Here is a 16466-nt window from a genome sequence, read left to right on the forward strand (position 1 = left end):
AGGTAAATACTGAAAACTATAGGCAGACAGAATATTGTTCATAATCTTTTCTTCGTCTTGATTATCGGGAAGATTTAATTGTACACAAGTCATCTGTCGGATATTCTTATTGCCCATGCAGGCAAACTGTAAAACTTTATTTGAAACGCTCCTGAAAAGCAGAGACGCTCAAATAATACTATGTAGAGAATGCTTGTTAAATCCTACAGTTGATAGCAGTGAAATTATAGGGAAAATTTAAGAGTATATCAAAGGGATAGGCTAATAGAAAATGGAGGTGGTGTATTTGTCGCAGTAGACAAGTCACTCAGAACCACCGAGACAGAAATTGAAGCTGCATGAGAGATTTCCTGAGCAACACTCAGTATCACAAAGTGAGCACAAAATATTAATTGGTTCCCTCTATCGACCACCATACTTACCTCCTGAAATAACCAAACACGTCAATTCGCTTGTAATTTTGTTCCCCAATCATGCAGTAATCATCAGAGGGGACTTTAATCACCCAACTAACAATTAAGATAATTACAATTTTATTAATGGTGGATGAGACAAGGTATTATGGGGATAATTAATAAATGCCTTCTCTGAGAACAATTTGGAACAGACATTTCGGAACCCTCTCATGGTGAAAATAGTTTAGATCTAATGCAAACAAATAGACTTGACTTCTTTGTGGAGGCCATATCGAAACTGGTATCAGTGAGTATGAAACGGTTGTGGTACCCATGGTTACCGAAGTACAAAGAACAACTAAAATAAGTAGGAAGACATATACGTTCAGTAAGCAGGATAAATATGCAGTAGTGTCATTTCTCAATGTAGAACTTGAAACTTTTAGTACAGGACAGGATCATGTAGAGGAGCCAAAAAGAATGGTTGACCATGCAGTGGGTAGCTCGTAATAGGAGAGACCCTCCGTGGTATACTCATACAGTCACTGTAAAGAAACTTCTAGACCACAACATAATAGGGTAAAACAAAGCATAGGGTTACACACAGAAAGACGCTAAAAGAAACGAGTTTGACTGTCGAGAGAGCAATACGTGTAGTCCTCAATAATTATCGCAGCGGAATACTGCCCAAAGATCTTTCACAAAACCGAAAGAAATTCTGGTCGTATATAAAGGTTGTTAGTGGCACCAAAGTTATTTTCCAGTCATTGATAGATGATATGAAACTGAAATTGAGAGTAGCAAAGCCAAAGGTGTAATACTTAACTCCGTTTTCAAATGCTGCTTTACAAAGGAAAATCCCAGAGAACCGCTCCAATTTAATCCTCGTACCACCGAAAAAGATGAGTCAAATGGATATTAGTGTCACTAGCGTGGAGAAACAGGTCAAATCGTTAAAACTGACCAAAACTCCAGGACTTGATGGAATCCCCATAAGTTTCTATACTGGATTTTTGGCCGTATCGGGCCCTCTTTTAACTATAATCTATCGTAGGTCCCTCGAAAAAACAACCGTGCTCAGTAATTGGAAGAAAGCACGGATCAAACCCATTTACATGAAGAGTAGTAGAAGTGATCCGCAAAACAGTCGTCCAATACACTTGAGATCGATCTGTTGCAGAAAGTTTGAATATAATTCTGAGCTCAGACGTAATCTTGGGTAATCACATATTTGATTTTGTTAAAAATCGCAGCAAAATATTGTTGTAATAATAATAACATTTAGTTAACAGTCATCTAGAAGACTATGCTGCAATACTCCAGCCAGTTGGTCCATCAGAACATCCTTTTTGCCGTCAGTCAGTTCCACTTCATATGTTGTAGGAACAAGATTCTTGTATTTCCCCAAAACGGGATTCTCTGCTCCCTTGCCAGTTATTCCCAGTGTTTCTCTTGCTGCCACCTTATCATATCCGTGTAGGAGAAATATTAGTTCGTCTTGATATTATGTCTCCCAGAGATGAACTTGGAGAATTTACCTGATAGAAAGCTGTTAAATACACCACAAATTCCCTTCTGTAACATTACAGACTGTCCCTTGTCCAATCGTTCATGATAGCCCAAGAGGTCACAACTTTAGCTACCATAATATTATCACCCAACGTTTATGTAATGCGTGCAAGAACATTTAAATTCTTTTTGCTACGGAGAGAATCATTTTCAGTGTAGTTGATTTTACGAATATCTGTAACAAGGCTGTCTATGTTTTCCGCTAATAGCCACAAATCAAAGCTAAGAGTTCTTTGGGTAGTTGAGCGCTAAATGTACACAAATATAGTGCTTAACATTAGCTTCTCGACCCTGAGTGCCAAATTGTCTGATGTTCCTTGAATATTAATTGATTATTAGTCCGAGTTTTTATCCTAAAGAGAAAACTGCTCAACAGGAATTTAATTAGTGAACTCCAGGAAGACCGATCAGAAATTCCACGTAATTTTCTCTCAAAGGATACATGTGGTCAGAGATTACGGGATGGGGAAAAGCATGCTAGTACACACGTTGGGGCAGAGTTTGATACATTAAGCTGTTGAAGCGTACTCCTGAGACGGTGTTACAAGGAATACAAATAAAAATACCATACCTATGGTTTGTAAGAGCAGACGATAATAACATACCGCTCATCTGTCAGTAAAGAATTGATTCCATTAAGGAAATGCAAAATGGACAGGCAAGTTATTCACACACAAAGATTTGAACGCAAAGTTCACCAATTTCCGTTAATATGTCAATCATCACGGTCAGCTCGTGACTCACAGCGGAAATAATCATAAAAACTAACTGAGTACACAGAAGTTCGTGGTGACTGACTAAACACCTAATTCGGTTTGATCTGAATTTACATAAAACGATATTGAAATCATTACTTGTGAGAATTCTCCACTGCTCTTGAGGCGGAATTTCATCAATACAGAGTAGCCTAATACGAAGTCACCCTAACTCCCATCCAAAAATCACTGGTCACTTGGTCACATAGTAATGATTTCTTGCTACGACTGGCCTCATCCGTGCCCCAATAAGTTCTCTGCCAAACTTTAAACCGACTCGTCACAGTGTACAGAGATCGATAATTTCGTGGTGTGTATTGACCCATCATCAAGTTGCTTTTTACAAAATGAGTAGGCGCCTCTTCCAACCAGACAGGAGAGGAAACGCATAGTCTCTTTGGCCTAAAATTTTCCACTCCATTAGAAAGTCTGCTTCACTAGCTTTAATAGTAATCCTAGTAGGAAAACTAAAATGAACGTAGTCCTGTCGAGCGTCGGATTGGTGTAAAATAGTTTAGAATGAATTCTTCATTTGTGTGGCCATAGTGTCTGTAGTCGCTTTATTATTCTTGAGGGTATGTGTTGTTGTTTGTGTTTTGTAGTGTTGCCAACATACCCTTTCCACTAGTTTTCTTTGACCTACAACACTTTTATAAAATTAGATTAGTGTATGTGTGTAATTCTATTTAATTATATTTCTGTGTATTTATGTACTGTGTAATGGTAGAGAAGGAATAGCGATGGAGGGCTTTTATTCTTTTTTGTGGGGGGGATGGGGGAAATCAAAATGAGTGGATATAAGTATATAGCAGTGTAGTGAAGTGTGAGTTAGAGGAGAAGATTTCATGTAATTTCATAAATTATTCTATATAGAGTCTGGTTTCCAATGTTAATCTGGTCATTGAGCAACTGTTTATTTTGTGTTAATGCTTTTTGTATCTGGAAATTTTCTTGGATAGGGAGGAGGTGTCTGTCTTTACTGATTTTTATGATATTCCTATTGTTTTCAATATTGTTTGGTCTATGGTGTTCCTCTTTTAGACGATCCGCAAATGTTGCATGATTTGCACCGTATTTAAATGCTCTCATGAGTTCTTTACATCTTGTGTCGAATGTCCTACTAGTCATTCCAGTGTAACTTTCTCACTATCTCTGTGACTGAGCTGACTGATACCACATTGTTGGTATCTGCCTGGTTTTGATTTCAGTTTTGGGATGTGCTTTTGTATGGAATTGTTTCTTTGTAAGCTATGTTTATGCCTTGCTTTTTGGATATTTCCACTCATCATGGTTTCCTCCTCCCCTACAAAAGAAAATCCATCCATCGCTATTCCTCCTCTACTCTTAAAAAGTACATAAATACACAGAAACATAATTAAATAGAATTACACACATACAATAACTAATTTTAAAAAATGTGACAAGTCAAAGACAAAGTAGTGGAAAGGTTATATTGGCAACACTACTAAACTCAAACAACAACACATACCTGAAGCACAAAATCTAACAGAATACAGTGGTGTGCACAAAAGTGTGTTGCGAAAAACATAAGAAATGCATAGTGCTGCAGAACATCTAAAAGTTAGATCAAAATTATCGGTGTCTAACACAGAAAAACGACGATGTGCTAGCAGACGGCATTTCCCGATGTAAGCGAGAAAGCCGAAAACTCACCGCAAATACAAACCAATCCATTCTTAACGAACTGTTTTTCGATCTAAAAGCAAATCAAAATGTAAAAAAATTAATTACAGATCACTGATGATGCTTTACCTCAATGAAGCGAAACGCGTTTGGTGAAAGAATCACACATTTTTGTATTTGCAACGATAGAACAAAAATACCCTCAAGAAGTTTAGAATGGGATAGGATAAATGGAATATTAACTTGTATATGCTCCTTCAGCCCAGCTTTCTTTTCAGCTGATTTAGGAATCACGGTTAAGGTAGTAATCATCGAATCCTCGCGCAATGGAAATGTGTTCTCGTGCGAAGGTGGCGGGAGATGTCTTGGAAGAGCATGTCAAGTTATTTTAACAATATAAATGGTCTTTATTTCGTAGGACACGGTTAATTAGTAGATAAAACATGAACAACCACCGGACAAGATCATGGATGATGAAAGATTAGTAAAACGTTTCATAGCAAGTTGTGATCTCCGTAACATTAATTCTGTAAAGATATGGGATTACATTCATGTTCAGATGAAATGACGAGGTCGTTACATACGAGAGAAGCCAATGGTGGTACTTTCACGTAACCTGCAGACACGCCAGAAAATCATGTTTCTCTGCTAACTGCTGATCACCATTTCAAACATTGGCGGCAGAGTAAATAAGAACACGGCGCAGTAGGAACGGACATCTAGTGATGCTTTTGTTGAACCCACCGTCATTTAAGATGCAAGAATAATTCCGATCATTTCCAAAACTTCACCGAAACACGTGAGCAAAACACGCAAGCGATAGGACGCGACCTAAAATGGCCTAAATACCGACTTCTGGAGGGCCGTGTAAGTCTTCATCCACCCGCAAAGGCACACTTAACATTGCCATCAGCCATCGCGCTAATTCCATCGTCTCGGCTGCCCGTCAGATCTCCAATTTTTGGCGTCCTAGACGAACGCAGCGACTCTCCATCTGGCCGAGAATTACTTGCGCAAGTAAGGTCATTACAGTAAGGTCATTACGCGGTCCTCAAGAGGGGGGAAAGCAAAATGCGTCAAATTTGAAAGAGACCATTTATAATCTTTCCCTGTCTGACGCAACTTTTCTATAGTAATCTGAATCCACAATCCTGCTCTCTCGTCTGCCCTCTCCACACTTTCGCGAGTTTTACTTTCAGATCCAAAGCGAGAGGGTAAAACTCGTTCATTTTGAAATGGCCAGTCATTACAAAGCTTACAGCTCTGCGCCATCCTGTCTCTTTCTGACACTTAGCCTTTCTCTTCTATTCCAGAACGGCACTCGCTTGCAGATGGTATAGACGGCTGGTGGATTGGAAAAACACTAATATGGCCATCTGGGGCACGCGGTTTTCTATGTCTTTCCCGTCCTGCATTTCTCTCTCAGTTCCAAAACTGGCTCTTTCTATCGCGTGTTGGGGAGGAAGTTTCGTTAGAACTGAAACATGCCAATGATTCTGCCCTTAGCAATTGCACGTTTTGCCATCTCCCTCTTCCAAAGGCATATTCCTAACTCTCAAAATATCTCAGGAGGAGGGAAGAGATTTTCGTCAAAGTTTGTAGCCTTCCTCACACAAGACGAGTCTTCGTCATGCTTTAAGCATCGTAAAGTTTTAGGGTGGAAGAAGCGTTATTCCTGCTGTTGTGTCTAGACAAGACAGCCTAGACACAATGAGAGGAAGCCAAAAGGCACGCGCTAAGCTAAAGCAGGATGGCGTGAGGTCTGAAACAGGATACGTAATGAATGCTATAAAGAAAAGTACGTAGCTTCTGGAATACTTTAATCCTTCCCTTTGGTACATCTGGAGATTGTGGCGATACAAGTGAGACTCTTTAGATACATGCAGTGTTACTAATGGCGCCTTCCTAGGTCGTAGCCATTGACTTAGCTGAAGGCTATTCTAACTATCTGCTCGGCAAAGGAGCGAGGCTTCGTCAGTGTAGTCGCTAGCAAAGTCGTCCGTACAACTGGGGCGAGTGTTAGTCCGTATCTCGAGACCTGCCTTGTGGTGGCGCTCGGTCTGCGATCCCTGACAGTGGCGACACGCGGGTCCGACATGTACTAATGGACCGCGGCCGATTTAAAACTACCACCTAGCAAGTGTGGTGTCTGGCGGTGACACCACACCTGCCCTACTGTATTTTTCTTTACTCTGCCACCATGATGCTTTAAATTCTAAGTTCCCAAACAATCATCCAATGCACTAACACATGGAGTGAGGAATAAACGATATAAGACAAAAATAAAGCAATTATATCTCCCATATTGCTTCCAGAAGACTATTAGTGGCGTCTCTCCAATGTAAAACTAGCGTGGCACACACTATGCAGCACCGTCAGCGTGAAGAACAGGTGAGAGATACTTTTCACCAATCGATATGAAAGTGGCTAAATATCGTCTTTCAAGTTCAATGGCTAAAATCTTGAAGAAGGCATCCCAGCGCTTGGCTCTGAAATAACTAACCATGCGACCTCATGCCCGAGGATGCAAACTGCCATGTGTGGCAACCGTCTCACGACACATTGCCGCCACCGGAGCTGGCTTCAAAAATAAGATTCAACTGCCTTTCAAAACTGCTACTGTAAAGATAAACCATGTGCTTCCACCTGGCTGTGCCTAGTTGGATGCATTTTTTGTCATACCCACATTCATTCCAAATGAATAATCATCTAATTTTGGGACAGGCGGTTATAGGTACATGTTGTGAGGACTACTGTTTGTAATTAAGATGAGAATGAAGACACACAACACAGATTCCTATCTTCGTCATCCTACCTGACATGGAAAATACGAGCAATTGCACTCAATTCGAACATGCCATTCCCTACCACTTGACGCACAAATTCAAGCGAGATGTTTACATACCCTACACAAATGGGAATTCGAGATACTCGCAACTGGAGAATTTCTTAAAGCAACGAACATCGCAAAAATTCAACATACAGTTGTACCATCCAGTGGGGATAAATTAATACTAGTTATACCAAATATGCCTCAAATCATCTCCACGCAGACATCACACCAAGGCCACTCGAAGATGTGGACGTGCATGGTCAATCAGCAAACCACGGTCCTATCGTGAATCCCGATTTGTTAATCATCGTTCACAAGTCATTTAAACTGGCGGTTTGTAGTGGTACAGTCCCTACCGTTTCCAAGAAATTGTGTTAGGATGGAGGCTACTCAATACTGCTACTATTTACAGACATAACTGAAATCGATCATTTGACTGCAGTTCACCAGTCCCTTAAATATGCAATCTCTGGTGTGCCGGGCCCTACCTTTTTCAAGAAAATTTCTTGAGTGGGGGCTACACAATGCTACTACTATTTACAGACATGTCTGTAGTCTTTGGTTTACTCACTGTACTGACTGCCAGCGTACAGTCCGGAACAGCGCTGCTGCTACGGTCGCAGGTTCGAATCTTGACTCGGGCATGGATGTTTGTGATGTCCTTAGGTTAGTTAGGTTTAAGTAGTTCTAAGTCTAGGGGACTGATGACCTCAGATGTAAAGGCCCATAGTGCTTAGAGCCATTTTAACTTTTTGCGTTAGGCTCATAAATCGTTATAGAGGTCATCAACACACCACAAACGTGAGCACCGTAAAAGTTACTATTAATGAAAATTATATAGGACAGTCGTGCTCTACCACGTAATATTGTCACCATTGAACTCGTTACGCAGATAATAACAATGTTGTATTTCGCATTACATTATTTAGTTAATTACTCTTACTTCTTAATTACAGCACTTACGCGTCTCAAAATGTCTTAAAGGTTCTGAGGCTAATTATTTTTTATAATGCAGTTATCGTCCTGGCCAGACACCTATTGGTTACTATGGAATCAAATAACAATTATTTACACCCTCTGATTAGCGATACCTCTGCTAATAAAGCTTAAATATAGTCTTTTGCACTGAATCAGAATTCTTTCGTATGTAAATATTCGCGTATTGGTTCGTAATTGTCAATATTTTTTTAGTTGTAACTCCAATGTTACCTTTCCGAACATTACGTAATTGGTAAACTTTGCGTCGTTAAACTTTGATAAAATACTTCTCTGCCATCTTTTTTAAATACTCGTCATTAATTTATTTATTTTATATCATTGACTTGAAAGTGCTTGCTCTACTTGTCATACGTCAGATCACTAAACTTTGAAGCTTTGTTACATTTTTTTTTTCTAAGTTCAAAATTGGATTTCAGTTTATGTATAATAGTGGATAAAATAATAATACGGGGACTTGATTTTAATTTTAACGAATCAGAGTTTATTTAAAATGAATCAGAGCTTTCCATTGACAAACGTTGATGTGAGCGAGTGACTACATATCTAATCCCCACACTGAACGAGACAGAAATTTTTTTTTTTTTAAAAAAGAGAAAACTACGCGCCATCTACACTTTCAAGCTCAATTTAAAAGCAGATTTTCAAAACTCACTTATTTCAGGTGTTGGCTTCTCGCGCGTCCACCACAAATTTAATCGAATGCCACTCGTCACTACTAGAATAATGGCAACAGTTGGGTTTTCCATCTTCAAATGACTCAGCTAGTGCAAGGGAACATCTATAATTGCGGCACTAACAATGAGTACGGACTAAATACAGTGGTAATCACAATTCACTTTCGGTCCGTTTCTTCCAGCACTTGATCCTATGATCCAGAAAAACTCTACAACGACGCTCGGTTATTAAATAATTGACAGCGTAGAACAAATCTACACAAATAGGTAACACTCGCCTATCTTAGAGTTTTCTTACTGCAAAATCTTCAAACTATACGCACCACCAAAATCCACTGGCATGTGCAATCAACTGTCACAGGCAACAAGATCAGACACAATGGTTGACTTTAAAACTTTTATTTACGGTCGTGTCTACGACACAGGAATACCAGTCTTCAAACTGACTCAGCGCACCAGCAGGGCTTCACTAAGCAAGTCGCTGAAAGATCGCTTGACCACAGGTAAGTACAAAACAAAATTACGAGGAGCCAGATTGGAATAAAATTCATCAGTTACTGATTGTGCCTAGTACCGTTACTGCAACATGTAATCTTGTATTTAAAAATTTAAACTCTCTCATTACAAACTGCCGAAACTTTTCCAACAAAATTTACGGATATCTCCAACTATCTTGATAATTGATACCGTATTTTCATTGCAAAGTATCGATTGTTAAACACGCAAATGTGTGTCGACTATATGCAGTAACACAACAGTCGTCTTACCGACTCAAGCTCGTACTCTTCGGTTCCTTGACAGTGACTAACTGTTTCTTTCCATAAAACCATAGCTGAACCATAAATCTAGACAAACGTAAGGCGCCACCATTATCCTTTAACAATCAATACTCAAGGAAGAGCCAAAGCAACTCGTACACCTGCAAGTATCCTGTAAGGCCACGCGAGCATGCAGAAGTCTCGTAACACAACGTGGCATGGACTCCATTAATGTCTCAAGTAGCGCTGGAGTGAATTTACATCATGAATCCTGCAGGGCTGTCCATAAATCCGTAAAAGTACCAGAGGGAGGAGATCTCTTCTGAACACCACGTTGCAAGGCATCCCAGAGATACTCAATAATGTTCATGTCTGAGGAGCTTGGTGATCAGTGGGAACTCAGAAAAGTGTCTCTGGAGCCACACTGTAGCAATTCTTGTCGTGTGGGATGTCGCATTGTTCTGCTGGAATTGTCCAAGTCCGTCAGAATGCGCTATGCACATGAATGGATGCAGCTGATCAGACAGGATTCTTACGTGTGTGTGTCACCTGTCAGAGTCTATCTAGACCTATCAGTGGTCCCATATCACTCCAACTGCACCCCCCCCCCCACACCATTACAAAGTCTCCACGAGCTTAAACAGTCCTCTGTGGCGACTTGCAGGGTCCATGGACTCATGAAGTTGTCTCCATAACTGTAGACGTCCATCCGATCTATACAATTTGAAACGAGACTCGTCCGACCAGGCAACATGTTTCCAGTTACCAATAGTCCAATGTCTGTGTTGACGAGCCCAGGCGAGGCGTAAAGCTTTGTGTCGTGCAGTCATCAAGGGTACACGAGTGGGCCTTCGGCTCCGAAAGCCCATATCGATGATGTTTCGTTGAATGGTTCGCACGCCGACTCTTGTTGATGGCCCAGCACTGAAACCTGCAGCAATCTGCGGAAGGGTTGAACTTCTGTCACGTTGAACGATTCTGTTCAGTCGCCGTTGCTCCCGTTCTTGCAGGATCTTTCTATGTCAGAGATTTGATGTTTTACCGGATTCCTGATATTCACGATACACTCATGAAATGGTCGTAAGGGACAATCCCCACTTCACCGTCACCTCGGAGATGCTGTATCCCGTCGCTCGTGGGCCGACTATAACGCCACGTTCAGATTCACTTAAATCTTGATAACCTGCCATTGTAGCAGCAGTAACGATCTAACAATTGCGCCAGACACATGTCTTACATAGGCGTTGCCGACCGCAGCCCCGTATTCTGCTTCTTTACATGTCTCTATATTTGAATACGCATTCCTATACCAGTTTCTTTAGCACTTCAAATGGCTATCGTTTCGTTATGTAGCTGCCAACTCGCCCAGGATAATCTCTGGCGCGCGTTGCTACTGTCAACCACCGATGGTCTTTGCCGCTTCTGGATGAACACTTGTAAAGCTGGTTACACAAGTGGTTTTACTAGAAGATGTCACATACACTGACTTTAGTTACAAGGAATAAAGCATTTATACACACTTTACTTGCTTTACGACATTAATAATAATAGATTAAAACGACCGCGTTATTTAAGTAACAAAACGCAACTGTTCAAATTTTTTTTTGACATCTTACAATTCCACCTTAAAGATCTGTTATTGTTTTATTTAGAAAAGTAGTAGCTTTTCTGATTTGCTGAAAATTGATTTTGCTTTGAAGTAATGTCATAGTTTCTACAGTAATTAATTTCAATACTTATGCAAATTATGTAGGTTGTGTGCAGATTTAGTAAGGTAAAAATAGCTTTTCAAATTTTTTCCGATTTTCCGTGTTGATTATCTTTCAGGTAGCCCACTGTACTGCCTCTCTGGTAAAACAATGGCTGAGCCTGGGCCGGCATAGCAACAGATGCATCGTACAACACCCACGCTCAGCCCACATGCACATCATCCCACAGTAATATTGCTGACAAGGGATGCTATCGTTGAGTAATGCTGACGGAGGGTCGCCCACTATAGCACCGTCTGCTCACCAATGGGAGGACTGTGGAGCAGTCACGTGGGGCGTGGAGGATGAGTAGGTGAGAGTGGGTCGGTATTCGGAACGCTCTCTTGCCTGCCAGCTCGGTCTGCGACGGGACATGTCCACTAGTTCCTTCCTTTGGGAGCGCAATTTAACTGCGGCAGCCTTCTGTTGTAGCGATTGAGTTTTGTGTAGCCCTTAGACATAGGCATTTGGAAAATAAAACCTCCACTGGTAACTGGAATCAGTCTTTTCTTTCGAAGGTTTTCCCCCAACACCACCGGAGACCCCATTTTCTGCTCATTTCCCGTCCCAATCCAGCACGAACACATCAAAACTTTAAAGACGGAAGTCGTTTTACTACATAGTATTTTCCCACCTTGCATCAATCTTGCCTCTAAATAAGTCAGTTTGACAAAAGATGATTATCTTCATTTCAGTAAACGCAAAATTATTTCTGAAAAATTAAAGTTCAAATACTCCTTCAGATCTGGCAATCGAAATCTTTGTAGAATATCGTGCTTTACAGGAGGATAGTCATACTGTAAGCTAATACCAGTTCTCTGCCGGCCACTGTGGTCGAGCGGTTGTAGGCGCTTCTGTTCGGCACCTCGCTGCTGCTACGGTCGCAGGTTCGAATCCTGCCTTGGGCATGGATGTGTGTGATGTCCTTAGGTTAGTTAGGTTAAAGTAGTTCTAAGTCTACGGGACTGATGGCCTCAGATCTTAAGTCCTATAGTACTTAGAGCCATTTGAACCAGTGGAACCAGTTCTTTTCGACTGTACAAACTGGACGCTGGTGTGTTGGGGATATAACCAAGTTCTAAGGAATACAACACAGATAGGAAGTACAGTCAACCGCAATCTGTATATGTTCCAAGTTTATAAATCAACCTTTAATGCTCATCACGCTTTGGTAAAGAAGTGACTATAACATAAATTCCAATTAGGTTCCACAGGGCAGTTTTAATTAAAAGCGTTTGAAGCATATTCAGTAAAGTGGTTTTAAAGTGCAGAACAAACGTTACTGGCCGTCCCGGCACAGAAACGGTTGGTCGAGCAGCCAGTTTGCAAGCAACAAGCAAGTTAGGTTGTGGTTTCCAGATGTTAACAGTTTGAGTCAGTACAGAATTTAAACACTGCTGCCAAAAATGGCAAGCAATTCAAATCTACCCATACTTCCTAGTTTCTTAATTAAAAAGTTTAGTCTATATTACGAAAAAATTTATAGATTCGAATCCACGGGCGAGATTCGTTAGAATTTAGTGGACAGGTCAAACGGGAAATCGGCGGGTTCGGTTATAAGGTTGACAGAGATATGCACCTCTAACCCGTGAAAACATTGCAATAACTGTTCCAGCATCTCAGAACGGCCGGTCTCCGACTCTATAATAGTAATAATTTGGCACCGGTCGAGCACAAGCCGAATAGAATCATTCTTCTCAGTGACGCAGATTAAGGGGCCACTATATGAACTGGTTGCAGGTTCAATAATTCCTTCCGCGACCACAAAACGTAACTACTCCTCCACTTTCTCCATGTTCATTAACGAGATGAATACGGTCACCCAGAAACTTCTTTTGCGGTTTAAGCTAGAAGTTCCACACGAAATTTTTAATACGAGTAGTTCCAGGTGATCCAGAGAATACCTCACGATGAGACGTTACAATTTCTTGGAGATATCTCATGACCCTCGTCTTTTCCAGGTGTCTAACTTCTGACATGTCATCTGCTTTATGTCTTGTAACAGTGTCCATCTTACGAACCCGGAGGTAACGGTTGTTAAGATAATCGTTACAAATATTTTAGCACAACCACTAATACACTCTAAGGGAAAAAATCGACGCACCATGAAAGTATTATCCGAATGGTGCGGGGATCGGTTGTTGTGATGTACTTGTACAGAGAAGAAATTACAATTTCAGAAAAGTTACGTGGTTTCTTCGAGGGAAAGAGCTCCGCAAATTGAGCAAGTCAATAATGCGTTCGTCCACCTCTGGCCTTTATACAAGCAGTTATTCAGCTTGGGACTGAGTGACACAGTTGTTGGATGATCTCCTTAAGGGATATCTTGCCCAATTCAGACCAATTGACTGGCCAAGTCGTCAAAATCCGAAACTGGTTGAAGGTCACTGCCCACAACGTTCCAAACGTTCTCAATTGGGGAGAGATCCGGCGACCTTGCTGGCGAAGGTATGATTTTGCAACCACGAAGACAGGCAGTGGTTCATTATCTTGCTGAAATACAAGTCCGGTCTGGCTTGCCATGAAGGGCAACACAACAGGGCAGAGAATATCGTTGGCGCACTGCTGTGCTGAAGGGTGCTGCGGACGACGACCAGATGGGTCTTGCTATGGAAAGAAATGGCACTCAGGTCCATTATGCCTGGGACGTCCTCAGACACGCCTTCGCTAGTCATTGGGGCTCAGCTTGAAGCGGGACTCATCACTGGAGATAATTCTAGTCCAGTCAATGAGATTCCAGGCCGAAGCGTTATGGGCAGGGACCTCCAACCATCAGGAGATTGAGGATCTAACGCGCCAGTTGGACAGAATTTGGCATGATATCCCTCAGAAGGACAACCAAAAACTCTAAAAATCCTTGCCAAGGCCGAATAACTGCTTGGATGAGGCCAGAGGTGAACCAAGGTGTTACTGACTTGCTTAATTTGTGAAGCGTTTTCTCTTGAATCAATCATCCGATAATAAGTCGTTTACCTGTACATGATATCTAACGAGTTACGTCCTATTCGTGGTGGGTCTCATTTTGTTTTACCTAGAGTGCACTTTAAAGTATGAAGTTGGCAACAGAATGAGTAAATATAAAATACAGTGTGCATCTTGTGAAGCGAAATACATAAAACAAACTGGTAGAGAATTGTCGACAAGATATGGGGCATTTGCCTTAAACGAATTAGGGAAATCACGAAGAACCTAAATCAGGATGACCGGATGCGGGTTGGAACCGTCTTCCTTCCGAATGCGAGCCCATTGCGCTACCTTGCACCAGGGAGTATATATATATATATATATTAAGGTTGGCGTTTGTACAATAAATGTGAACGATTTTGCACAGATAACCATTAGTATAACGTCGCTCCATGCTCTTTGTAGCGTCTCTGAAATGTTTCTGAGTGGTTAATGGTTCAGTGTAATATCTCAGAGCTGTACCCTTGTTTACGAACTAGCGGTGCACGGAGAAGCAGCTGTTGTGACCGTTGTTTACCGCTTTATGGAAGGAACGGTTTGGTGGACAGCCGTAAGGTGCACACCTACGCTCACGGACGGAAAATAATCTTCCATTGACGAAGACGTGAAGGCGCGACGATGACCTGAGAGTCCTCAGTTGTCCGCCGGAAACTAGCAGGGCGAAGGGGTCCACCTTTTTCGGCTGTGTTACTGGCACTGCGATGACAGCGATGGCGACGGCGCTGCATCGACAGTCACTGGCTCCCCATCTGGCGTAGGTAGCTGAGGCTGTGGCCTTTCACTGAGCAATTTCTCGGTAGTGAATGGGAAAACCATCAAGTGTTTCATTATCCTGAACATTAAATGGAAATATGAATCTTGAAAAAAGTGCCAAACACTGAATCAGCGCCAACTGGCAGGCGGCAAAGAGTGTCTTCATTGGAATGCTTAGCTGTTGGTTTGTACACAATTTCCTACTGGTAATTAGAGAGGAGCAGAGACAAAAGCTGCAAACGTTTTCGCTGTGCCTGGAGGGGCTGCCTTGGAAGGACTGAACAATGAGGTGAGTGGCTTGTGATGCATCACAAAGCAAAATTTTGAGCCGTATAATTATTGGTGGAATTTGGTGACCCCACATACGATAACATGAGCTTCCTTCTCAATCTGTGACTAGTTTCACTGTGCCTTGTTGAGGGCTTTGGATATGAAGGCATTTGACCAGTCCAGTGATCCAACTCTGTGTGAGACAACAGCCCCAATCCTGCAAGGGGATATGTTAATCACAAAAACGGCCGTCTTATCAGGCTCAAAATATGCCAGACAACGATCCCTCAATAAAGCATTTTCAGTTTCTGAAATGCGACCAGACACTCCCTATACCACACAAACGGAACATTCTCTCTTCGGAGACCGTGCGTAACAAGTGGAGCATTTGGAATCAACCGAATGTAATAACTCAATTTACTCACAACAACTTGGAGTTGTTACACTTTAACCCAGCATCTGACATCACTTGAAACAATTTCTGAGATTGTAAAGATCTTCATCGGGAGTACGACCAGTAACGACTATGTCATCAAAATAGCTCAAACAAGAAGGAATTGTAGCAGTCAACTTGATAGATAACGTTGCAAAAGTAGATGCAATGCCGAAGGGCAAACTCAAAAACTTAAATAACTCCATGCCGGCCGCGGTGGTCTCGTGGTTCTAGGCGCTCAGTCCGGATTCGCGCGACCGCTACGGTCGCAGGTTCGAATCCTGCCTCGGGCATGGATGTGTGTGATGTCCTTAGGTTAGTTAGGTTTAAGTAGTTCTAAGTTCTAGGGGACTGATGACCACAGAATTTAAGTCCCATAGTGCTCAGAGCCATTTGAACAAAAAACTTGTTGCTATTGTTCATCTCAGGGAAGCTGCAAATGAGGATCACGAAGACCAATCCAGGAAAAGAAGCGACCCGCATCAAGTTATTTCATGAGTTCCTCAGGCTGTGCAGGGAACACACGTCGATCACAGTCTGTGGATTTACTGTTCCCTTGAAATCTGTGCATAAGCCTAACCCGCAGGAAGATTTGTTTACTGTCACTAAAGGTGATGACCACTGACTGGCTGCTAAAGTGAAAATCATACCACTGTCCTGCCAAGATAAGA

At 41.7% G+C, this 16466-nt stretch overlaps 1 protein-coding gene across 1 annotated transcript in view; it reads left to right on the forward strand.

The window, feature by feature from the left end:
* Positions 1-9248: 9248 nt before the first annotated feature.
* The window catches only part of LOC126413063 (lactase/phlorizin hydrolase-like), a 173568-nt gene continuing 166350 nt past the window's right edge, over positions 9249-16466 (forward strand). Inside the window, exon 1 of the mRNA XM_050082960.1 lies at positions 9249-9372. Within this exon, the coding sequence (XP_049938917.1) occupies positions 9249-9372 (124 nt within the window). The remainder of the gene's footprint in view (positions 9373-16466) is intronic.

The sequence above is a fragment of the Schistocerca serialis genome, chromosome 7 (assembly GCF_023864345.2).
Source record: "Schistocerca serialis cubense isolate TAMUIC-IGC-003099 chromosome 7, iqSchSeri2.2, whole genome shotgun sequence".
Classification (NCBI taxonomy): domain Eukaryota; kingdom Metazoa; phylum Arthropoda; class Insecta; order Orthoptera; family Acrididae; genus Schistocerca; species Schistocerca serialis.